This window comes from Ornithodoros turicata, chromosome 9 (assembly GCF_037126465.1).
Source record: "Ornithodoros turicata isolate Travis chromosome 9, ASM3712646v1, whole genome shotgun sequence".
Lineage (NCBI taxonomy): Eukaryota > Metazoa > Arthropoda > Arachnida > Ixodida > Argasidae > Ornithodoros > Ornithodoros turicata.
In genome coordinates, this window is record NC_088209.1 from 40097576 (window position 1) to 40123434 (window position 25859).

Genomic DNA, 25859 nt, shown 5'->3' on the forward strand with positions numbered 1-25859 from the left:
CAGTATCTCCGACATATGGTACTGGAAGCAATGTTTACCTCCCCACATTGCTACCGTCCTCGGCCCGGTTTGAACCAACACGACCTAGGCGTTGGTCTGAACTCGCGATCAAAGCCCTTTATGGGAGAGTTTGGCCATTTGTGACCTTGATCTTGCGATCTGTGAGCCGTGGTGGCACAGGGGGATTTCAAGGATGGGCCTCTGCTTCAAAATAGTCACCATATCGTATGTCATGGAAATTTTCTTGGACGCTTTCACTTCAGTGTCAACTCCGCAGGCAAATCTACCTGCCCTGGGATCATCCCACCACCCCATGCACGCCCTCTTCACGTGACAAGAACTACAACACGCCTTGTACGAATGCACCGGGCAGAGCCATAAAGAACCTCCCCCCATAAGCACAATCGACTCTGCTTGACCTCTTCAACAAGGTGTGGAGCTCAGGAATCCGTCCCACAAGAATGGAAGCACTCCACTGTACCTTCATATGGGACATTTTTACATTTTGGACATTTTTATAAGGCGCTGACCCTGTCAAGGATACTCTACGCCCTGCCTTATACTTTACCCATCGACAGCAGGATGCGCACTTACAATGGCAATAGTCAAACTTACAATGAAGCAGACTTTCTCTCCCTTCGACTAGCTACAACAGAAAAAGCTACTCAGACAGTTCGACCGTCTCAGGGGAGCTCCTGCGGGAGCAGACATCCTCATCCGCCTGAAGGACCACAAGCAATCAAGATTTGCAAACCTCCTCCACACCTTCGGCTTGCTTGCATCCCCACGAACGGTGATTAGACCGGCAATCGCGCCTTGGCTTATCGCTCATATCAAGTGCGAATTCCCCACCTGAACCGTAAGAAAAATCTCTCCGCAAGCGTGGCAAATCAATCGTGCAAGACTATTGAAACAAAGTTTAGCAGTCACATGAATGTCTACTCATATATTATATTATTACTCATGAATTATATTCATTGTATTTTCATTGTGTTCATTTAGGTATTCTGCATCGATGAGAATGATGACTTGAAATAATAATAAATGTCTCAAACGGCAGCTATACTAGTGCTAAACGAGTGCTAGGGGAAGGACATTTACCTTTTCTGTCCAATTTATACGACACGCTATACATAATCTGAATAAATGTATTCAATCTTCGCAGTTCAGTATTAACAGCACATGTTTATCGTGCAGCGCTGTAGATTCTGCTTCACAACAATAGAGAGTCGGAGACGAAACTTCATGGTCTTGTATTAGAAAACATAGCGGTACAGCACATAAAGTACACGAAATGGATACATAGAACTTTCGATGACACAGCATTTTCCGCTTCAGGTTTCAGTTTCCGTTCAGTTTCCGGTTAGCGGAAACGGTCCGCATATTCTGCTTCAGCAAAACTCAAAAGTTGTGCTTCACCTGCTCTCACAGTCCTCCCTTTTTTTTCCCTTTCCTCCTTTCTTTTTGTGGGAGTCACGGTAACATTCGTTCTTGTGTACAGACAGGAAATATTAGCTGGTATTGGGATCCAGTGTGGTAACCGGTGCTTTGCTTCTGGCTTAATTATTCTCAACTTGGAATCGGGAAGAGAGTGGTTTGCCAGGTAAGTAACTTCTCCTCCAGCAAGATAACCGGCCCAATAGCCGAATGTTCCGACAGTCATTATGGTATGGTTGCAGTGAGCCAGCAATGCGAGATCCTGGCCCGGATTGTTCCTGTCGCGATTTCCCATAAAATATACGTCATGGCAGCAATTGTTTATGTGCTTTTCACACCACGACATCTCATCGCTGGTAACCACGAACACTACTTCCGTGTAACGACCCCGAAAGTAGTCCATGGCTCGCTGGAGGTAACCACTGTCTGCTACAGTGGCCTGCCATATGTTCCACATGCCAGTGACGTAATCGCCGCGGCGGACGTGTACGCCTACGTAAGTAGGCATTGTACGGTTACCTCGAAGTTCGCTCAGCGTTCTCCACGCTTGCAATCTGGAAAAGAAAGAACACAGGACGTCAAAAGCCTAATCTGAGGAATTTGGCATTTCATCGGAAATAGGAGGCAAGTAGTTTTTCTAATGGCGATATAATAAGTAATATAGGTTTTATAGGTTATAGGTAACAATATAGGCTGATATAGGTATATTCTCAAGTCTGTTCCATAGCCTGAGCCCTCAGTGCTGTTACGTCACAATTTTCGTAACAATTCCAGTCAGTTTTTTACAAAATGAAAATGGAAAATTACGGGATACATAGGTAGGCTAAAGGGACAATCGCATCCATCCCCGGTCGATTCCGAAAGCGTAGTGTCGCGTTCAATTAAAAAAAAGTGCACCATGTCCACGTGTTTATTGCACCTTTAGGAGAAGACAGTAAGATCGTACAACGAAGAATGGTTACGTTGCCCTACCAACAAGGTAGAGACGGTGCCTTCATTGATCCCTGTGCGCGGAGCGGGACTACTTTAGATGTGAGCAAGCGCACTGCCCTGAATGCAGTGCCATAATGCAGATGGGTCGTTGAGTAGACGAAAGACAGAAATTGAGGAGGGGGTCAGGACATCCTGACGTCCCAATGACGTTTTACGGGACAGAACAGCGAATATGTATACGGATCACACGTACACTACCTTGAATGACCGTCATTTGAAACTCTGAGTACTACCACTAAATGTCGACGACTTCTCCACTTTGGCACAGCGTATAGTATCAAGGTATCATCGTAGTTCAAAGTTACCCCTCTTCACCGATTTTTTCATACCATTCCCGCAGATCAATCCCCAATCGTCCATGCCGATACCATACTGCCACGATATCACGACCAGCTATCCACAATTTCACCTCCCGGTCGCCGCCCAAGCCCTGGATCATCCTGAGCCCTTCCACTGGGCACAACACACGTCTACCACATCATCCCAGCACACGGTGACCGTTGCCTCTGCGAGGGGGGAGCCCGGTAGCGACGTACAGATGCCGGTCATCGTGAGCGCGGCTTATCGCAGTTATCGCGAGCTCGATCAGGTGGCGGGCCAGGTGCAGTGGGCGTGTACCCAGCTGTTGTCAGTAAAGGACCACGTCTCAAAGAGAGCCGCTTCCATGAGCCTCACACCTACGCCTACAGTGCTTTCGTACACTTTTGCGTTTGCATGTACTGGTTTTCCTGTGTCTTTTTTGCACCCGGATGTGGCGCACGTAAGGGCCCATGGAGCAAAATAAATAAATAAATCTTCTCCTATGCAAAGGTATTCGCAAACAGGTACATTTGCCATTCGCAATGAGGTTTCGTACCTGTAGGAATGGTGGAAAGTTAATTCCCTGACGATGTCTTCCCTGGCGTGGTGGAAAAACGTCCAGGATTCTAAGTAGCAGCAGAATTGGAGACAGGTCTGGCTAAGTTGGTACACCTCTTCAGTCATCCAATCACCAGACTGGCGTCCGCTACAGTTCCACGTGGTCTCATTCAAGATGACGGGGAGTGTGATGCGGAAGTATCTTGACAGCTCTCTGTACATGCTCGGATAGATGATTCCTTGCCGATTGGTCATCTTTGCCATTGCGTACGTAAAAGCGTAGCCGCTCAATTGGTTTCCCAGGCGACCATTCGTTACCATCGTTAGAAATCCTGTGGAAAATAATCGAAACAGTCTGTGAGTATACAACGTAAGTAACCGACAGGTACGTTGGTAAACACAACCCAACAGCATGCCATACGGGTAAGCTGTTGTAACTTTCCATTCCATTGCATTGCATTGCATTGCACGTCACCGCGACGAATCGCACAACCGCACAGCAATCCGCGATAGAAAAGTTTAGTTACGGGAGCTAGAGCCCTGCACGAGCTCGGGCCTCCGACCCGCTAACTTGAAAAAGACGTACGCCCCACTGTCTCTACCGATCAGAAGCGACAACCCTATCATTCTTGGCAATGGTTGGAGCACAGCGTGCTATGCGGTGAAGTTATGTTTTTAGAGTGTAGTTCTGCTTTCACATCGTACACCCTTAAAACTGAACTACACCACACAGCACGCTCCGAGCCAATCATCATCCCGAATGACAACGTTCTCGCCCTAGATTTGTTGAAAACGAGAGGAGGAGCCTGTTTTGTGCTCATTATGCATGGCACAAAATAGGCTCCGCCTCCCGTTTTCAACAAATCAGGAGCGAGAACGTTGTCATTCGGGATGATGGTTGGCTAGGAGCGTGCTATGTAGTGAAGTTCATTTCTAAGAGTGTAGGTGCTATCACGTACTTACTGCCTTCCGTACTCACACTCTTAAAATCGAACTTCACCACATAGCACGCTCCTAGCCAACCATCATCCCGAGTGACAACGTTCTCGCCCCTGATTTGTTGAAAACGAGAGGAGGAGCCTATTTTGTGCTCATTACGCATGGCACAAAATAGGCTCCGCCTTCCGTTTTCAACAAATCAGGAGCGAGAACGTTGTCACTCGGGACGATGGTTAGCTAGGAGCGTGCTATGTGGTGAAGTTCATTTTTAAGAGCGCAGATGTGCGCTCGCATATTACTTACTCGTCCCGGCGCTGAATCGATGGTCCACCATGTCATCACATTGTGATGTGTTCTTCAGGCAGCTGCTAACAGTATTCTTCCATGACATTGGGTAGTACACGTAAATAGTTCCAAAGATGAAGACAAGTACAACGAAGAGGCTGCTGCCATGCCCAGAAGGAAACCTGCACTCGAAAAAAAAAAAAAACGCTTTTCGAACATAGGTCTAGCGATGTTTGTGAGTGGCCTCATTTTGGCAAAATATCATGAATAATTCCACGAGAAGACTGAAATCGTGTCCAGTACTTCATATACTCTTAAAAATGAACTTCACCGCATAGCACGCTCCTAGCCAACCATTATCTCGAATGATATCGCTATCTACCCTGATTTGTTGAAAACGGGGGGTGTACGCCATTTCTGTGACACTTATGCTGTTCATAATTGTCACAGAAAAGGCGTACGCCCCCTGTTTTCAACAAATCAGGGCAGATAACGATATCATTCGAGATAATGGTTGGCTAGGAGCGTGCTATGCGGTGAAGTTCATTTTTAAGAGTGTACACTGAACGGTATCACTACACTCTTAAAAAACCACATAGCACTCTCCTAGCAAACCATCATCCCGAATGACAACGTTCCCGACCCTGATTTGTTGAAAACGGGAGGCGGAGCCTATTTTGTGTCTATTATGCACGGCACAGAATAGGTTCTACCTCCCGTTTTCAACAAATCAGGGGGCGAGAACGTTGTCATTCGGGATGATGGTTGGCTAGGAGAGTGCTATGTGGTGAAGTTCATTTTTAAGAGTGTAGGGCACGCTTCACCAGGACCTGATTGCGTCCCCTACCCCCAATTATGAGTAGATATATAGTTTTAGCTACCGGGAGCTACCGCGTCCAATTAACGGATAACATTCTGAGTCACGCACGCTGCTATTGGTTCCGGTGGATACGGTACCTTGACGATGATGTTACCAATGGTGTAACTCGCTGTTTTCGGTTCATGCAACACACGTTACATGGTACGGTACACGGTAGGATACATGTATAATGTATCCTAACGTGTACAGTAAACCTACCGGCGAGACATAAAACTATCTAATGGCAGGCAGAAAAAAAAATGACGTGCTTGCAGAGCGATCTTCATGTCGCAGCAAAGAAAGTGAGGTATTGGTGCGGCGCTTCACCTACTCCAAGTGTTGCCACCTTTCGTAGTGAAAAATACTGGCTGAGGGAGAGGAGGTGGAATAGTGGGAAAGGGCACTTTGCTCAAATAGGGAGCGATAAAAGGTGATATAAAAACAGTGATAAAATTTCTGTGCAATGGTTGGCCTTGACCGGGCTATGTGGTGAAGCTCTGTTTGTCGAGTGTGTATTACTGCGAGCATATAGCAAGTTGGAGCTCGACGATATCGAGGTTTACAAGTCGAATTTTTGACGTACCTTATCTCCATGACTGTGCAGAAGAGGATAACCTAAACGGTAGAGAAGGCGACATTGAGATCGACATTGAATAATGACATTATATTATTTGTAGCTCGGGATGTAGTTCCGTAGCCGGGCTTATGGCTTTTTTAAACAAACGGAAGTAGACATCAAATAACGGATGATTTTACTAGAAAGATGAGAAAATTACGGATGAAATGAAACAAAAAGCAACGTCGTATAACGTACTAAACATACAAAAATTAAATTTTATCGCTCGTTTCTTCGAGAAAATCCGCCATCTTGGATGAGGACTTTCTGACCTAACCCGAGGCACAGTCTCGACGCCCGCACCGCCTAGTGCGTGCCTGGGGGGGGCGGCGCCCCCCCCAGACCCCCCCCCAATCTGTAGAACCTAACTTGACCCAACCTCACTAAAGTGAGGTGCTTTAGCCCCTTACCTTTCGCAAGATGACAAGTTTCGAATCCGTTAGGCTTAGCACTCCCGTGTTTCTCCAGCGCTAAAAGTGCGTCAGATGGGGTTATTCAAATGCATATAAAATAACTTCTAGACCACAAATTCTTGTAATTCCTGTTTTTTTACATTCGCTATATGGTCTTCTCTCACTTGAGTGCATTATTTATCTTCTGAACACTCCGGCTAATTAGAAAAAGGCATAAGCCCGTCTACGGAACTACACCCTTATCTCCATGACTTATCTCCCTTATCTCCATGACTGTGCAGAAGAGGATAACCTAAACGGTAGAGAAGGCGACATTGAGATCGACATTGAATAATGACATTATATTATTTGTAGCTCGCGAACAACGCGGCGCCTATTATCTTTCTAAGAAAGGGGAGAAATAACAAAGCGGCGTTAATGTTCACTTACACGTGGACAAGGTGCAACAGCGAGATGCAGAATCAATTTCGTCTCCCTCCGATAGCGCACCATGGTCCGAAAAGAATGCTCCCTCTTCTTCTTCTTCCTCCCCATGAAGAATGGCCCTTAGCTGCCACTGCTGATTTTTTTTCTTCCTCACACAAAAATGGCGATGACCCACGGAGGGAGATTGGCCAGAAAACTATGTAAGATTGATGTACCGCTATGAACCAGTATAACGTTATACCAGTAATCCGATATGAACCGGTATGTATGTAGGCATAGGTAAAATGAAAGCCGAACCACCAATGGAAACGGAGCCCGGAGCGGTAGCTTTACGTAGTAATGTGCGTGGGATGAGATTAGGGAGCGTGAAAAGAAACCCAGACAGGAGGATTGCAAAAAGACGTGACAAGATGCCAGGGAAAAAAGAAATCAAACAGAGGAAGGACCACTAGGATTAAGAGACAGATGCCATTATACGAAAGATCACAGACCTATTAGGGAGTTATAGTACGTCGTAAGCTATCGCCTTTGCGTACTTAAGGGATAGCGTTGATGGTTCTACGCACGCTCATAACAGAAATAGAGCTTCGCGCAGTGAGCAGAACCGCCAACGCTATCGGTTACATACGCAAAGGCCATAGCGTACCATGCACTAAAACTCTCTATTGACCACCGTCTCGTGTGAACTGTCCCGACTGAGCTATGGTCCTCGTTCTCAGAGGAGTCCTTCTCCCTTTTGAAAGGGTTCTCCTGCTAACGGCCTTCCTATTCGTCAGTTCTGTTTTGGCGTCGTCCTCGGATCTGGCAGCAGGTCCCGTACTTTCCATCTTTCTTTCGAACTGCTTTTAACCGTCTTCTCCGTCCTCTTCCCTTAGAAGTCGGCCCCGGACGCACAGTCCTCCCAGAGCGCTAGTCGTAACGTTGCCCACCTCTGTGAGGCCGACAACGTCGAGTTCTTTCACAAGCACTACCACCACCACAATAGACATTGTATCGCCAACTGTAGGATGGGACAAGCGTTAGCTTGCCCACATCAAGCTTCAAAAATAGACCACAAAACAGCAACCGCCTGAGATAGACCTTTTTTAGAAAAGCAAGCTCAACCTCTGGCACGCAAGGGCTCATGGGAACTTAGAGCGCCTTAAAGTATTACGAGGCGACCAGAGGCGGAGGTAGAAGAAGAACAACAACATTCCTGATGTGCGCAGACACAGCGTCAGCCGGGGTAAACCATAACCGAAGCAGACGACAGACGCAGTGTCCCTCAAAGTTGCCATGCTACTTTGCGCCGCGCGCTTGGTGGCGTGGTTGCCGCGCGCATCTTTTCAAAATCGTCTGTTAACTACGGTGCCTGAATACTAGCTCCCTCTGTGTGCTCTGGGAGCTAATATATTGAGGCACCCCACGACTGACATGCGACTGTCGCGCGTATAGCGTCACAAAGCGTGCAGTGCGTTGTCAAAGAATATTTGATCAAATGCTTCATGACAGATTGACGTGTTCGACGCCCGGTGGCGCTATGTGAAGACGCTTATAGTGGAGACACCTGAAGTATGACTTAGGGAAAAAATTAGTGGACAAAGACAAACGCTGTCTTCAAGCATGCAAACTTTTTATTTTTTATCCCGGTGTACACACAGGCCCTGCTCCTCGATCGCTGTGTCACTGATCGAGTGGCCGGGATACAGGGCAAGCCGCCACCTGGTGAATTCTTCTAGCACCACGATCGCGGACAGAAGAAGACGACATTCTGTGGTTGTTCCAGTGTTCCAGTAGAGGCTTCCTTCAAATCTGTAGCCGGCTTTTCTCATCCTCGTCGATTTTTTAAAATTAGCAACGACGGAACCGTTATCGTTTACCAGCCTTCCGAACCACAGGTAAGGTTAATGTCACGAAATGTCAAACGAAACGACGAAATGTCAAACCGACCTAGTCGCCCCTAATTTTCTTTTTCCACAGTCAAATGAGAAGAGGCGCAGAGAGGCGTCTTGGTGCGTTGAAGTTACTCCTCAGCACAAGCCGTTCTTCGAAGAAGACACTCCTTATAGTCATCATACCTGTTATACTTTACGTGCTCCTTGTCTTGATCCCACGAGTACGGAACATTCTGCATTCCTCCTTACGTCAACCGGTATGCTTCTACAGCACCGACAACTATACCGGTTCCAGTTCGTACGTTGTACCCAACATCATCCACTTCGTGCGGTTCGGACAGCCGAATATCTCCTTCATAGATGCCGTGGGCATCCGCTCTGCGTACATCAACCACGCACCGGACAAAATTGTAGTGCACTGCGACGTGTGCAGGATAGAGGGACCGTATGGCTACTTGGTTCGCGATATACCAATCATAACTTTCGAGGAACTGCAGCCAACAAACAATATCTTTGGGCGCAACGTGACCCGGATTCACCACGCCTCGGACATCGCTCGTGTGCAGGTAGGTCGATACGCATCTTCCATACGCTCATATTTTGTTGCACAAATTCCGCTCATTCCGCACAACTGGAGTCACTAAATAGGGGTACAAAGTATCGCATTCGTTTTCGGCGTCCGCGATTGGGCTGACTGAGTCACGTGGTTTCTCCTTCCAAGAACGCGCCGTCCATGTTGAGTCACCACCATCCAAAACCGGCTTCCTGGGTTGCGAGCTGGCTCGACTGCGCACAGTTCTTCGACGGAGAAGGGGGAGATGGGCATCCCGTTGCTAGGCGACGCGGCCGCGCCGGACACAAGATGGCGACATCGCTTGCCGGTGTGGCTCAGTGTCGCTACTCTGCTCCCTATTTAAGAGCACTTTATAGGGAGAGTTTGGCCATTCTCTGATCTTTTGCCGCCCGGAGATTGGGGAGCCGCCGTGACGTCACAGACGTCATCGCTCCGCCCACCTGACCGGGATGAAAGACGACCCGCGGCGCCTCGGGGGAATTTCAAGGCTGTGCGTCTGCTCCAAAATGGCGGAATGGGAGATTTCAAGGCGATAGCTCTGATCCAAAATGGTGCCACTGGGCTTGGCGCCGCCCATCGTGTGACGTCAAATGGCGCGCTTTGGGACAGGCTCCTCCCAATGGCCAAACTCTCCTAATAAACGGTTGCTTTCTCCCACTGTATATTTTGCAAGTTCCATTTCACAGCTATAACGACTCCTGGCGGAGAGTATGACAGGGGAGTAATGATTTAAACCGATCGGAATAATTATACCGGGTGTAGTTCCGTATCGGGACTACTCGTTTTTAAAAATTACTGAAACGGTTAGGAAAGTAAATATTGCATAGAAGTGGAAGAAGATCACATACTGAAGCTAGAAACGTAAGAATTATAAAATTCTGTGGACTAGAAGTTTTTTATATGCATTTAAACAACCCCATCTGATTCACTTTTAGCGCAGGAGAAACACGGGAATGCTAAGCCTAACGGATTCGAAACTTGCCGTCTTGCGAAAGGTAGGGTAGTTCAAATGGGCTAAGTCACCTCACTTTAGTGAGGTTAGGTTAAGTTAGGTTCTACAGATTTGGGGGGTCTGCCCCCCCCCCCCGGCACGCACTAGGCGGTGCAGGCGTCGAGACTGTGCCTCGGGTTAGGTCAGTAAAGTCCTCAGCCAAGATGGCGGATCGCCATCAAGAAACCGGCGATAAAATTTAATTTTTATACGTTTTACGCCATATACGAGGGACATTCCCGTTGAATTTCGTTAGTAATTACTTCCTCTTCCACGTAAAAGCGTTAGATTTTTGTTTTTATTCGTTGTTCTTTAAAAAAAGCCAGTGGTCCCGATACGGAACTACATCCATTATACCCATTATTATACCCATTAGGTTCTGTTGAAGTACGGTGGCATCTACTTGGACAACGACTGCATAGTCATTCGACCTCTGCACCAATTTCGACACTTTGAGATGACCATAGGCTGGTCACCTGGTGCGTATTTAGCCAGCATGGTGAGTCGTTGGATTGACTGGCAGTGGCGTCGTATATGCGTGCGCTTATTCTCCTAAAATGATATCTCCATAGTGAGCTATTGGAATTATACCGGGTACCCCAGAACACGTCATATCTAGCGTGTGCTATTCACGCGGGCGACATGCTCACGGAATATTCTAGCGGAAGAAAGAGCGAAAACACTGCTCACAGAGCCCAAGTTCCGTCTCGTGTTATGTTGAGTATATTCACACGGTGAGGGATATCAGGAGTGGCGTACTGCGCATTTAGCAGACGACACTTAGCAGACGACACCGTCAGCGTGTTTTCCTGTCGTCTGCTACGGGGCTCCATCTTGTGGCTGTGTAGCAGGATATCCCCCACGGTTAGCAGTGTACGCGAAGACACACTATAAAAACAGAACTTCACCGCATAGCACCCTGTGCGCCAACCATTACCACGAAGGATAGGGTTATCGCTTCTCATTCGAGGGGAGAGGGGGGCGTACGCCTTTTTATGGCAATTTTCACATATCCAAACTGCCACAAAAAAAGGCGTACACCTCCCTCTCTTCGAATCAGAAGCGATAACGTTGTCATTTGTGGCAATAGTTGGCGCAAAGCGTGTCTATGCTGTGAAGGTCTGTTTTTAGAGTGCGGACTTAGAGTGGCGGAAGGAATGTTCGTACACGCCTTTAAAAATCTTGCAAGATGCGCGCAACACAACGACGTAAAATTACTTATGTAGTGTGGACGCCTGACACGGAGGCAGCACTTAAGCAAAACAGGGTGCCCGCAGAGCCGGACGGGCTGTCCTCCCGCGCAGCTCTGTAACAGCCGTTCCATTAACGGAAACGTAACGGGGACGAAATTAAACGACGAAGGCATACCTTGAGCTTGAGGGAATGATAACACACGAAGAAGTAGACAAGACGATCGTTCCCTCAAGCTCAAGGTATGCCTTCGTCGAACCTTCACCAGCTCGCTTGCCTACTCACCCTTATTTCAACGAAATTAAAAGCTGGTATCAGAAACGGATAGCGGAAACGAAAATATAGCAGTAACGAAAATACGGCCGTTATGCTTCCCTGGTTTTAAGAGTGCAGACAAAAGCTATTTCTCCATTGTCACGACTGTGTCGCTACCGTCGGCCCGGCACTACTGCTTATCAGCACCACCGTCATCAGCTCGTGCACGAAATCCAACAAAACTGGGGAGCACGAGAGCTTGTGGTCCTCTTGGCTGTTCTGGGCCCTCTTCATGTCTGCCAGAGTTTACGCCTTTCATTAAAATCCAGATTCTGGACCTCTCTGTGTCGTCGGTTCGGGTATAAAGGAACGCATCAGTGTACACTCTTAAAAATGAACTTCACCGCATAGCACGCTCCTAGCCAACCATAATCTCGAGTGATATCGTTATCTGCCCTGATTTGTTGAAAACGTGAGGCGTACGCCTTTTTTGTGACACTTATGCTGTTCATAATTGTCACAAAAAAGGCGTACGCCTCCCGTTTTCAACAAATCCGGGCAGATAACGATATCATTCGAGGTTATGGTTGGCTAGGAGCGTGCTATGTGGTGAAGTTCATTTCTAAGAGTGTACACTCTAGAAACAGCACTACACCACATAGCACGCTGTGTGCCAACCGTTGTCACGAATGAGAGGGCTGTCACTTCTGATTCGAAGAAAGAGGGGGGCGTACGCCTTTTTGCGGCGATTTGGATACATGAAAATTGTCACAAAAAGGCGTACGCCCCCTCTCTCTTCCAATCACAATTCAGCGTGCTATATGCGGTGAAGTGCTCTCTTTACACTCTTAAAAATGAACTTCACCGCATGGCACGCTCCTAGCCAACCATTATCTCGAATGATACCGTTATCCGCCCTGATTTCTTGAAAACGGGAGGCGTACGCCTTTTTTGTGACACTTATGCTGTTCATAATTGTCACAGAAAAGACGTACGCCTCCCGTTTTCAACAAATCAGGGCAGATAACGATATCATTCGAGATTTTGGTTGGCTAGGGGCGTGCTATGAGGTGAAGTTCATTTCTAAGAGTGTAGAATGCAGGTTTTATCCATAATACGATTTTTTTTTAATTTTTTCGTGTCGAGCGTGATTTCACCTGCCAATGTTTCGCAGGTGTTGTTAGCAGCACCAGGTGCACGATTCCTTCACCTGCACCGGGATCTTTACCGCGAATACAAGAGCAGCTTGTGGTATTACAACGTCGGAGACCTGCCCACCATGCGTCTGCTGTGGCCACATCCCCATCTCATTCACGCCGTCCCTGTCCTCTTCGGTATCGACATGGACATGCTCCGCAAGCTGTACACCCCTGGTCTAAATATCGAATGGAGGAGGTATTTTGCGGTTCACACGCTCATCCGCCACCGTTGTGAATGGAGAGACCCGTTGCGTGGTCGGAAGATTGACATGGAGAACATAAGGACGTACAACACGTCGCTGGGAGAAATGATCCGGGAGGTAATATACAGTGTGATGGCCAGTAGTTAACTACATGTAGTTAAACTGCCTGATTGTAGCTAAAAAGTAGTTATCAACTACTTGCAGAAATGTAGTGTGCAACTACTACACTCTTAAAAATGAACTTCACCACATAGCACGCTCCTAGCCAACCATCACCCCGAATGACAACGTTCTCGCCCTAGATTTGTTGAAAACGGGAGGAGGAGCCAATTTTGTGCCGTGCATAATGAGCACAAAATAGGCTCCTCCTCCTATTTTCAACAAATCAGGGGCGAGAACGTTGTCATTTGGGATGATGGTTGGCTAGGAGCGTGCTATGTGGTGAAGTTCATTTTTAAGAGTGTAGTTAAACTACTATTTCGAGTAGTTAACTACAGTAGTTAGGTTACTGCAGGCGCGAACTACTTTCGATTTTGCCGCAAGCTTTACGGCACGACTGTGCTTCCCACTTTTACCTCGAGCTGCTTGTTTTGATGAGAACGGAGGTGCAGAGCAATTGTGCCGTGCATGTGTACTAAATCTTCACTTTTATCGCTGCTTGAGATTCATATTTAGGTGCCCAAGAACACTACAGAATGGGATTGGCGGTGATGGACAACGTTAAGTAGTTAGAGATGTAGTTAAAATATATTGCGGTAGTTAAAGAAGTAGTTTTAACTACCTCCCATGAAAAGTAGTTGAGCTAGTAGTTAAACAACTCCATCGCGTAGTTATAGTTAGTAGCGGGTAAACATAAAGAAGCCCCCCGTAACGACTTCCGGTGTCGGTGCCCCCGTAACGACTTCCGGCGAAGACTTCCGGTCCTTCCGCTACTACACTCTAACAACAAGAGCTTCACCGCGTAGCACGCTGTGCGCCAATCATTGCCACGAATGGTAGGGTTATCGCTTCGGATTCGAGGAGAGCAGGGGGGCAAACGCCTTTTTGTGGCAATTTAGATATATGATAATTGCCACAAAAAGGCGTACGCCTCACCTATCATTCGCAGTAATGGCCGGCGCACAGCGTGCTATGCACTGCGCACATCCGCACTGCGGGGGTGACGGGGGCCCGCATTAACTGACACGTGGAAGTTCACGTGCATGAGTTAGCAGACGACGAAGCTCCAAGACGAGCGACCGCGACGCCCCTAGCGGCGTCCAAGCGGCTAAAACCACTAGGTTCCTGTCACTTCCGCTCATAGCCTCTGCTTTATGGCCATCCATATATAGCATGGGAAACCGACGTGCCCAACGGCATGGGGCGGTTGCATTCCGTAAGAGTCTTCCCATGCGTAATACATGACATCTCTTTCTGTCTCAGGTTCTCTTTGGGACTTCCGCGTTTGTCAGCAACGACACCAAAGTGAAACCTGTTGCCGACCTCTACGCTGTAAAGCCATTCGGTCGAACACTTGCTCCAGCAACCGTAGCGCCCCTTAGGGGCCAGATGTTAAAGTTCGAGTAGTAGTAGTAGTTTCAAATCGTTATACGAAATAAAATTATACCTCCGTCAATTTTTATTTAGTGGATCTGTGGGTAAAAATTACTAATGCGCGTGATGGAACAGTATTAGACGCGACAAGCCCGACATGGGACGTCGCCGAAATATAGGAAGGAAATACGGAATTTGTCGAAGTATATTTACAGCCCATAACCTGTGCTTAACCCATAACCATGACATAACCCATAAACCCACGACCCAAACCATACCAAAACCCATAGCCATAACATCTTGTCGAAAGATTATCGAAATTGTCTATCCCCATTCGTCGCATACTGTCATGTTCAGTGCGATACCTTCTGCTCGGTAAACGGGTACAAAATGGTGGTATTCGTTAATCGCACGATACAGTCTTTGTCAGTTCCTGCCAGGAAATCTTCCATAAGTGCCAGAGACCACAACGCACGACGAAGCATACTGCCCGCCTTAGCGTAAAAATGGACGGATAAGATGTACTTATCTAGAAATACCTCTTCGAATTTGTCCTCAGCGAAGCTAATTTTCTTCGCGATATTTTCATGCCCCACGCCGATAGCGAGCGCCAGCTGACCCGTAACATAGGCATCATCGATGTTGTGGTACGGTATCCTAAAAGCCATCTGGTAGAGCTCCGGTATAACCTGACCGGGCATGATAACAAAGCGACCGGAACAGTACGGATAGTAGGCGGAGTCCGGGTACAGGTGAAGAGGAACATAGGAAATATGGTGGATATCTCTATACACGTGCATTTGATTCCAGACGAAACAGTGCATAACTCTGTCCTGTGGATTCACTCGCTTTCGGAGGTAGTGGCGAAGCTGAACGGGACGGACTGAAACGTCGTCGTCGAGTTTGACGACGTGCTTGACATTGGGGCAGTGCATCGACATCCAACGAAGTCCCATGGTAAACTTGTAAATGAGGTTAGCGTAGGAGTCTTGGAATGGAAGGATGACAGTGTCTCCAAGGCCCTCAGCTTCCAAATGGTTCCATGCTGCCAGTGTAGGGTCTTCTGTATGTCCCATGGCGAAAACGACGGTGGCGTTCCAGAAGCCTAACATGGCGGCATGCGCCAACGTGTCGCGGTAAACGGCACGGTAAGCGAAATTTCTTGGCGCCGTGTGGATGTAGAAGAGGATGTCTACTCCTCGGCGGCAGGCTTCCATGGCGGCCCAGCCGCCGATATACGGGAGGTCTCCTATGGGGTTCTTGGAGTACGAATACTCCTGTGAACGTAGCAGGAAGGAGTCTTGGAGCAAAATCGACAGGCCGACGACGGATGATAAGGCTGAAAGTATTATACTTAGACGTCTTCGACCCATTGACGTAGGTCTTCCAAGCGGCATTCTGCACAGTCGAGGTCAGCCACCACCACCACCACGCAACGAATGTGAATGGATTATGGTCCGTTCTAGCACGCGGCCCGAGGCTAAGGCTACGTGACGTCTTCTTCCGAAGCACCACCTTGACCACCACGAACTGGCTATAACGCCAGGATAGAATATCACCCAATGCGCAGTCTTTGACGAAGAACTTAGGCAGGTCGTTGATAAAAACTCAAAACAGGAATGGACCCAAGATTGCGCCTTGTGGCACACCAACTTTGCACTCAACCAAATCTGATCGGAATTTTTCATTTTTCGTTTTACCTATAGTAGATGCAAAATTTCCGGAAATTTTGAATCGCTCGAAAAAAACCTGTTCTTTTGGTGTTCCCCCCCCCCCCCCCCCGAAAAATTGGAAAAAATGGAAACAAACGTGGTTAGTGCGGAGCCGAAGCATTGCCGGCCAAACCACAGCATACGATGAGCTAGAAGCTTTAGTAGTGTTCATCGTCTAGGCATAAATGCAGAGCAGAGCATCCCATGAGACTGCTGTCTATACTCAGCGATAGGTAATTAGAACACCAGTCCACTCTGACTAGAACCCCGACATTACGTGAACGCGATGGCAATCGCTTGGAGCGGTCAGACGGAGCTTCAAGTTGATTGTTGTTATATCTTGTTATCTCTATTGTTATCTTTGCTCCAAGTTGGTGGTTTTTGGCGAATGACAGGCATCTAAGGCACAGTGGTCCAGCTTCATTTCAATGGCAGCGGTTCTTATTTCCTGAATAAAGTACTCTCATTGATTGATTGTCACGTTTTACGGCATAAAATGCCTTGAAAGAACCGGAGAGAAAGCAAGAAACTATGTGCACGTGAGTGAAAAGCGAATTAACAGCAACTTAGAACTTAGCTTAACTTACTTTGGCAAAGTTATCTGAAAAAGAAACGAGTTTCTCTGAAAGGCACACGTGATTTTTAAAAGCCTAGCATTGAATTAATTGACTTTGCGAAAGGCTGAGTCGTTGCGTTCTTACCCCAACGCTAACGCGGGTGATATCGGCCATAATCCCGACATGGATTGATCACTCGTACTTGTAGAGAGGTACGGACGAAGACAACGATACATGACAACTGCGTACTCTCAAATGAACGACCTTAATGGGTATTTACCAACTATCCCTCCTTTATACCATAGTGGATCGATCAACCGATAGATCAATTGATTCTTCATCGATTCTTTTGAGCATCGTTCGTCGTCCCAAATTCGTGCAGGTCAAACGAGGCATCCATGCACTAAAATACGTCTGCTAGCTGGCGGAACTACGAGACTTCGCTTCCATCTATACGTCTCTCTGGCCCCGTGGCTCCGTTTTTGAGAAGGTGTCAGAAATTTTGACAGGAGTTACTAGCACCGGAAGTGCGCTTGGCCGTTTAGCGGAGAGAGCTATGACTGGACCTCTTCACTCTGGGGCCGCCACTCAACGCACCCATTCACACGGTGCGGAAAATATCGGGAGTGGCGTATTTAGCAGACGACACCTTCAGCGTCTTTCCTGTCGTCTGCTACGAAACATCTTTTGGCTGCGTCGCTGGATATTTCCCACGGTTAACCAGTGTACGTGAACACTGGACGGTGAGCGCTCGCGCGCGGAAAGCTATATGACGTTTTTCGCGTCTGTGTTGAATGAAAAAAAAAGAAAAGAAACTCTGCCAATAAATCGCAGGGCCAAAATCTAGGAAATAATAATCGACGAAACAAGGCATAGTATATTGGTATATATGGTTTTGCCAATCATCTATACATGCGTCTCCGTAAAGCATGAAATGCTCGCAGTATTTATTATTGGCTTTTTATATCTCGTTACGCTGCATTGCCAGAGTAATAGTATGTTTTTAAAGGACCTGCACTCGTTTTGGCAGGAAACGGAACAACCTGCATACAGAGGTGGGATTTTGCAGCTGCAATACGGGTAGCAGAGTTACGAGGCAGCGTTTTTGCACGAAGCGTCCTTCTTTATACATTGTAAGGTATATCATAGTTTGGAATCGTTACAGGAAATGAAATTCTACATTTGTGACTTTTCTTCTTTTTTTTTGATTTGCAGTAGTTTATCCAGAATTTTATAACTCTGGGTATGTCTGGATGCGCAGGGGGTGGGTGACATCAAACACGCTGACATTTTTATGTTCTTTGACGAAATATGTAATCTCACAAAAATTTTAGGTGCTAGGGCAGGTTCCGGCGTTAACAAGGACACAGACAGGGGTGATAAGCACAGGTACTCAGCAGGAAAGGCGATTAATGTGTTACTTTTCCCTGCCCGAGTAATAGTCAAAACGAAACCAAAACCCAAAGTGAGACACGAAACCAAAAGTGTCACGTGTCGTTCACTCAGGAGCGACATAGCCTACAGAGTTTTCTGTGGATACTACCACCTGTACTGCAAGAAATGGAGCTGGAGACGACATATGAAGTCACCACAATGACCTACTACTATAGAGGCTATAGTACAGAGGTACTACTCTACAGTAGTAGGTCATGGTCACCACATAGCTCCAGCAAACAGAAGCTGAAGAAACAAGAAGAGTAATAGACCAGTCTGAGGTCAACCTACACACATGAACACAAATTTTATCCTGGCTAGAGGTTTTATCTGGCTAGGGGTGACATTTTTATCCTGGAGCTATAGCCAGTTCACGGTTGTCAAGGTGGCGCGTGAGAAGAAGACGTCACGTAGCCTTAGCCCCGTCCCGCGTGCCAGGACCATAATTCATTCAAATAAGCTGCGTGGCGGTTGACCTCGACTCTTCAGAATGGCGCTTGAAATACTTACGTCAACGGATCGAAGACGTCTAAGTATAATACTTTTAGCCTTATCATTCATCGTCGGCCTGTCGATTTTGCTCCAGGAATCCTTCGTACTACGTTCACAGACTTATTCGCTGCAGTACTCCGAACACTCCATCGTGGGAGACATCCAGTACGTCGGTGGTTGGGCCACCATCGAAGCCTGTCGCCGAGGAGTAGACATCCTCTTCTTCATCTACTCCGCACCGAAAGCCTTTGGTCGCCGTACCGTCTACCGCGACACGTTAGCGCATGCCGCCATGTTAGGCTTCTGGAACGCGACCATCGTCTTCGCCCTGGCCGGTACGGAGGATGCTACAGTGGCAGCGTGGAACAAGTTGGAAATGGAGGCTTTTGGAGACGCTCTCATCTTTCCATTCAAAGACGTCCCCGCTAACTTCGTTTACAAGTTTACAATGGGACTTCATTGGATGTCCGTTCACTGTCCGAACGTCAAGCACGTTATCAAGCACGATGACGATATGTCCATTCGTCCCGTCCAGCTGCGCGACTACCTCCAAAAGAAAGTGAATCCACAGGACAGACTTATGCACTGTTTCGTCTGGAATCAAATGCACGTGTATAGAGACGTCTACCATCCTTTCTATGTTCCTCATCACGTGTATCCGGACGCCGCCTACTATCCGTACTGTTCCGGTCGCGTTGTCATCATGCCCGGTCGGATAGTACCGGAGCTGTACAAGATGTCTTTGAGGATACCCGGCCACAAGGCGGACGATGCCTATGTTACTGGTCAGCTGGCGCTTGCTATCGGAGTGGGGCATGAAAATATCGGGAGGAACATCAGCTTCTCTGAGGATAAACTCCACGAGCTATTGCTGGACAAGGACATCATATTCATCCATTATTACTCTAAGATCGGTAGTGTGCTACGTCGGGCGTTGTGGTCTCTGGCACTAATGGAAGATGTCCTGGGAGGAACTGGCAACGACAGTATTGTGCGTTTAACGAATACGACCATTTTGTTTCCGTTTACGGAGCCGAATGTACAAGTATTACGCTGAACATGATGGCATTCTTTCATCTTTCAACGAGTATCACACTGGCAGCACTTTTTGGGAGCAATAGTGTTCACGAATAGAATCGGGTTCGTCTACGAACAGGCCTCTAGCCGTGTGTAAACAAATGACGTCATAGTGTTTGGTAGCGCCACGAATTTGGTAGAGTTGAACAACGTTCAAAGCTAGTGGCGAACAAGGTCGCGGTCTTGGGGGGATTACGATGGTCTCTACTCTCTCTCTCTCTCATAATTACCTTCAACTGCTCCAGTTGCTTATCATTTGCCTACATTTACATTTACCTTCTTATTTCCTCCTACACCTTCACTTATACCTCTCCCTGACATTACATTGTACATTACCCCACCCCATAATGTAATGCATTACCGGCATGAGACTCTATATGACAAGGATAGGCGACAGTAAATGTTCCGGCCTACATCGTCGATAATCGGTGAGGGTGGTTCTCCTCCTCCTCTCCTTCCTTCCCTCCCTCCCTCAGTATGTTAATGGCACCTATAAAGCCTGACTGCTTAAACCACGTGATGTTGTCATTTAGGCATCCGCCAATGAGGACCGTGCTTGTGGAGGCCGGCGTGGCAAACAACTGGTAGCCACCCAGAAAGCCTTGTGGTTTGGCCGCGTTCATGTACACTCTAAAAACAGAACTTCACCGCATAGCACGCTGTGCGCCAACCATTGCCAAGAATGATAGTGTTATCGCTTCCGATTCGAAGAGAGGAGGCGGCGTACGCCCTTTTGTGGGAATTTCATATGTCCAAATTGCCACAAAAGGGCGTACGCCTCCTCTTCGAATCGGAAGCGATAACCCTATCATTCGTGGCTGTGGTTGGCTCACAGCGTGCTACGCGGTGAAGTTCTGTTTTTAGAGTGATAGCGAAGCGATGTGAGGAGGTCTTCCGCTTATCTAGGTGGTGGTGTGCCTCTGCACCACTCATGGCCATGGTTGCATCGTGGTGTTGACAGATATCAATGCCTCCCGCGCGCAGAGGTTTTGAGGCACGTTAGAGAACACTTACGCGGGGAAAGTTTCCACACTGACCACGGCGGCGGCGACCCCTGGCGTCAAAAAGGCGCTCTTGGAGTGTACGGCGTCAGTCGTGCACGTCTAGACGCAGGCTAGATGGCGCCTGCTCCGACGCGTCGACGACACTGTTTGACACTTTCCGCCCTTAAGAGTCACGCAATTAATCGTTACTTTCATTAAATTCTACCGTTTTACTTTCCCGTTGACATTCATCTATTCATCGCTATATATCCACGACTGTACGAATGCACATCGTCAAAGTAACGGCGACTGCTTCCACCATGATTGATGCCTCGTATAGTCGACCCCGGTTTCGACCGAGTCGCTTTGCAGCGTATAGATCGGTGACGGGTTGAACTTCGGTTTCGTCGCTCACAAACTCGGACGTACCAAAGAGAACCTGCGAGAGAGAAGGGGTAGATTACGTTACGCGTTAGGCCAAAGAGGGCTCACACAGCCAGCCGAATGCTAAGATTTACTTCGCGTCTAAGGCAGAGCCGTTCCTATACGCGGTGGCGAGTGGTGCGCAAATGAATTAGTGGTCACAGCCAGGTATTTCCCTGGCTGGTTATTACGACCATGGTCGTTACCGAAAATTTTGGTCATAATACGGAATTGTCATACTAACGGGGGAGATTTGCAGGGTTGTCACAGCATTGTTCCGCAAGAGTATGGTCGTAAAGCGCGTATGTCATATTATCGGGGGTCATATTAACGAGGGTTCATGTATATCGCCGGAGTATATTACAAAGTTTTTTCACCTCACGAACCATTTCTCCCAGGTGTGTGTCGTACGTCCTCACGTTCTGCAAGTCAATCTTCTGACCGTACAAGGGATCTTCAGGCAGATAACGGTGCCGGATGTACGTGTGAACCACAAAGTAGCTCCTCCATTCAGTACGTTCACCGGGGGTGTACAGCTTACGCAGCATGGTGGCGTCGACAGCGAAGAGGCTAGGGACGGCATGGACGAGGTGGGGATACGGTCGCAGCAGGCGCACGGTGGGGAGGAAGCCGGCGTTGTAGTACCACAGGCTGTTGTTGTACTCGCGGTAAAGCTCCTGGTACAGCTGAAGGAATCGGGCACCGGTGGCCGCGAGGATCACCTGATATGTGTGGGCGAATTAAATCGCGCTCACTTATGGAAGAAATAAGAACGGTATACCTTTCTGTTTTCTTTTTCTTTTTCTTCAGCAGTCACGTCAAATTGACACACTCTAAAAACAGAACTTCACCGCATAGCACGTAGTGCGCCAATCATTGTCGCGAACGACAAGGTTATCGCTTTTGATTCGAGGAGAGAGGTAGGCGTACGCCTTTTTGTGGCAATTACCATATACCCAAATTGCCACAAAAAGGCGTACGCCCCCCTCTCTTCTCGAATCAGAAGCGATAACCTTATCATTCGTGGCAATGGTTGGCGCACAGCGTGCTATGCGGTGAAACTCTTTTTTTAAAGTGCAGAACCACCCTTTGTCAGGATGACAACTTGTCTTTGAAAAGAAAAAGTTGAGTCCAAATAATATTAATATATAAAAAGGCGTACACCCCCCGTTTTCAACAAATCAGGGCAGATAATGATATCATTCGAGATCATGGTTGGCTAGGAGCGTGCTATGCGGTGAAGTTCACTTTTAAGAGTGCACGATGTCACTCAGCACCAGCGAAGTACACTGGACAGCATCTTAGGGAGCACGAACGTAAGTTAGGACGCTCCTCGCGGGGACACGTAACCTTCCTGCTGCGGTTCTTAGAAGCCAAGAGAGAGAGAGAAAGACACCTCATCCGCTGGTGGTGATGGTGCTGGTGATGGGCATCTCACAACGTACCAACCACAAGCTCCTCAGAAGATCTGAGAAGCCGCTACAAGGTCGGCGCAACACAGACTTCGGCAGCACCGTGGCGTTGTGGTTAGGATGATCGCTTTCCACGCCGAGACTAGGAGGTGACACGGGTTCGAACCCTGTCACCGGCCGTGCTGTCTGAGGTTTTCCCTGGGTTTTCCCGAAGACTTTCCAGACGAATGTCGGCCCAGATCCCACTGAAGTCTGCCCAGGACGCATACTAAACCCCTCTGTCCCCTACTCCTTCCTGCTGTCCTCTCTCCATCTGTCCACGTCTGTACGCCGCTCATAGCCACAGTTGCTTCGCGGCGCTAACACGGAATTTAAAAAAAAACCTCACGATTTCCGTTAGGATTGTGTATTGTGGCCACTGCGGCTACCGAATTCGCGAAGAAAGATGCTACCTTCGCTTGGCTAATTTTGGACTCGCAAAATTAGATCAACCAAATATGCGTGACATGGCGTGTGCTCACTACCACAACGATTGGCGAAAACCTAGCATGACTAAATACCGTTGACACCCTATGTATAAGATACGTGCTCCTTTTAGAATTTTTTTTGACGTGGTTACTGGAGCACCCTGGATATTTAATTCGGATGGCTAAGGGAACGCCTCCACCAGTTAACCGAAGCACTCACCATGTTCCCCATATGGTCTTCAGGAGACCAACCTATGGACGTCTCAAAGTGTCGAAATTGGTGCAGGGGTCGAACGACTATGCAGTCGTTGTCCAAGTAGATGCCTCCGGACTTCAACAGAATCTGCAACAATCGATTAGAATCCCGATGAGTTTAATATACGAAGGAATGAAAGGAACACTGTAACGGTGGTAAGATATGGGGGGGGGGGGTAGTTTGCGAGAATCCATCACAGTCACCAGGCAGCAGGAAACACGAGTCAAGTCTTACAGAACACAATACGACGGCTGCCATCTCGAAGTAAAGAATCGGGATTCCCAGTACGAAAAAAAAAAGCATAATGTAGTATTTTAAACACATTTTCATGGTATGATGTATATATGTCTGCTGGTTACCCGAAAGTCGGGGTATTACCAGTAGCTGGGTTCATGGGCATACCGTAAGGGGGCAGAAGGGGCGTGCCCCTCCCCCCCCCCCCACGTAGAACTCTCAGGTCGCTTGTCAAAATAGTGCATTCTTTAGTCATATCTCGTAATGATTATTCTCAGATTTCATAATAGTGCAATCAATTCACAGTGCGCAATGTCCCCCTCTAGAAACAAACAAAAAAATATGGTAGGGGGAGGTGTTTGCACGCTTCCCCCCCCCCCCCCCCAGGAAGAAATCCTGGGAACGCCCATGGCTGAGTTCAAAAACAATTGAGACTTCAGGAAAAGGACAACTTCCTGTGGTGCCAAGAGGAACCCCCGCCGGTGAGGGCACCGTGGAATACGTGACGTGGCCAAGACCAAAGCGAGGTACAGAATTACAAGTGTCAAAAGTGTCTGTGTTAAGTACCGTTTCGCTTCGAACTTGCACTCAAGACACATTTGCCCCTTGGCTTTTCTTTTTGATGTGTCGAGTTCCCAGAATGAACAGCGTGCAGTACACTCCGACACAGAACTTCGCTGCACGCCGAACCATTCCCACGAATTATACGAGGCTATCGCCCCTGATTCGAAGAAGTCCTATCGGTACCAGTAGCCGTAGTATTCGTGACAATGCAATGGTTGGCGCACAAACTGCAGTGAGTGTAGTTGTTTCAGCGAGTTTCGATCGACATACCTGGATACGAGCGACGTCGGAGGCGTGCTCAATCCAGTTCACCTCACGTCCGAAAATGGTCATTGGCGGGAGTATTTCGTCGAATTTTATGATTGGTATATCGCGGACCAAATGGCTATGCGGCCCGTCTAGCAGGCACTCGTCGCAGTGCACTACTATATGGTCCGGTGCGTGGTTGATGTACGCAGAGCGCATGCTCACGGCATCCATGAAAGTGACGTTCGGCTGCCCGAACCGGACGTAGTGGATGACGTTGGGTACCACGTACGAACTGAAGCCGGTATAATTATCCGCGCCGTAGAAGCCAGGTCGTCTCCAAGGCGGTGAGAAAATGGGAATAAACTTCCACGCTCGTGGGAAGAAGACCATGAGAACACAAAAGGCGGCCGCTACGATGAGTGTGAAGAGGATCTTCTTCGACGGAAGGCTCGTCCAGAGGTGAGACGTGAAATCACGGGAACTGCGATGCCCTTTATCGTTCGACTGCGGGAAAAATTGTAGGGTCGACTAGGGAACGTTTCCTCCGTTGACGTTAGCCTTACCTGATGGTCCGAAGGCTCGTCAATGATAATGACTCTGTCGTTTCTCATTGCAAAAATGGACGAAGATGGAAAAAGGCGGCTAGAGATTTGGAGGAAGCCCTTTGTCGGACAACCACCGGAACAATCTTCTTCTTCTTCTACCAAGGAGATGATGGAGCCGTGAGCCACTAAGGGAGATTGGCCAGGACAAAAGGGACAAACTATGTATGTCTATGTCTCTGTCTGTGTAGTATTGGTGGGGAGTAAGGCTAGGTCAGCCAGACGTACTTATGACATATATATGACGTACGACGACTAATGCATGAACAATTACAGAACATCACCCTTCTTCTTCTTTCGATGGGGTGAGACGGATTAACCGGGTGGCGGCTTGTCACCGCACGCATAAAGAAATAGAAAGTTGGAGTGCTTGAAGACTGATGCTGTCTTTATCCAGTAGTGACACCGCACATACCACATCGGTATACACAACGCTCGGCTGTTCGAACGCGCTGTGTCATGACCACTGATAGAGTGGCTGTGGCACAGGGCAAGATGACCACACCATCACGGAGAAGAAGAAGAAGTGTGATATTCCCCACCTCCATCACTTCCAACTATGGTTACCGCACGTCAACCATCACATTCTCCGCCCAGATGGTTAGGATACGCAGAGTACACTGCCGTGACCACCCGTTACAAAGGACACAGCCGACATCATCATCATCACCATAGTAGTCATCATTCGTAACACCAGCCAATCTCCCTTGTGGCTAATGGTCATTCACCATGGAAAGAAGATGATGATGCT

General features: G+C 48.0%; 2 protein-coding genes across 6 annotated transcripts; one reads left to right on the plus strand and one right to left on the minus strand.

Annotated features, from left to right (window-relative positions):
* Positions 1-1237: 1237 nt before the first annotated feature.
* LOC135368924 (galactoside alpha-(1,2)-fucosyltransferase 2-like) lies at positions 1238-25362 on the minus strand. 3 transcript variants are annotated; one of them, XM_064602485.1, is made up of 7 exons: positions 25070-25347; positions 24528-25010; positions 23424-23546; positions 5955-5986; positions 4531-4694; positions 3287-3620; positions 1238-1991 (listed from the first exon to the last, which is right to left on the minus strand). In XM_064602485.1, the coding sequence occupies exons 1-7, from the start codon at positions 25115-25117 to the stop codon at positions 1364-1366; spliced, it is 1812 nt and encodes a 603-aa protein (XP_064458555.1). In that variant the 5' UTR covers positions 25118-25347; the 3' UTR covers positions 1238-1363. The 3 variants fall into 3 exon arrangements, with proteins under 3 accessions (XP_064458555.1, XP_064458556.1, XP_064458557.1); XM_064602486.1 differs by lacking the exon at positions 24528-25010 and having other exon boundaries at positions 25070-25342; XM_064602487.1 differs by lacking the exons at positions 1238-1991; positions 3287-3620; positions 4531-4694; positions 5955-5986 and adding exons at positions 21100-21340; positions 21702-22046 and having other exon boundaries at positions 25070-25362.
* On the plus strand, positions 8576-14728 carry LOC135368922 (alpha-1,4-N-acetylglucosaminyltransferase-like). 3 transcript variants are annotated; one of them, XM_064602482.1, is made up of 5 exons: positions 8576-8703; positions 8786-9266; positions 10642-10764; positions 12886-13230; positions 14536-14728. In XM_064602482.1, the coding sequence occupies exons 2-5, from the start codon at positions 8790-8792 to the stop codon at positions 14677-14679; spliced, it is 1089 nt and encodes a 362-aa protein (XP_064458552.1). In that variant the 5' UTR covers positions 8576-8703; positions 8786-8789; the 3' UTR covers positions 14680-14728. The 3 variants fall into 3 exon arrangements, with proteins under 3 accessions (XP_064458552.1, XP_064458553.1, XP_064458554.1); XM_064602484.1 differs by lacking the exon at positions 8576-8703 and adding an exon at positions 9422-9581 and having other exon boundaries at positions 9178-9266; XM_064602483.1 differs by lacking the exon at positions 8576-8703 and having other exon boundaries at positions 8723-9266.
* Positions 25363-25859: the final 497 nt, after the last annotated feature.

Bases quoted from the DNA above. Each gene is read 5' to 3' on its own strand.
- LOC135368922 (XM_064602482.1), top strand. From the start codon at position 8,790: ATGAGAAGAGGCGCAGAGAGGCGTCTTGGTGCGTTGAAGTTACTCCTC. The intron at 9,267-10,641 runs GTAGGTCGATAC...TATACCCATTAG, and splicing joins CGGACATCGCTCGTGTGCAG to GTTCTGTTGAAGTACGGTGG. The intron at 10,765-12,885 runs GTGAGTCGTTGG...AATGTTTCGCAG, and splicing joins GTGCGTATTTAGCCAGCATG to GTGTTGTTAGCAGCACCAGG.
- LOC135368924 (XM_064602485.1), bottom strand. From the start codon at position 25,117: ATGAGAAACGACAGAGTCATTATCATTGACGAGCCTTCGGACCATCAG. The intron at 25,011-25,069 runs GTAAGGCTAACG...TTTTTCCCGCAG, and splicing joins ACGAGCCTTCGGACCATCAG to TCGAACGATAAAGGGCATCG. The intron at 3,621-4,530 runs GTAAGTAATATG...TATTTTCCACAG, and splicing joins TCGATTCAGCGCCGGGACGA to GATTTCTAACGATGGTAACG.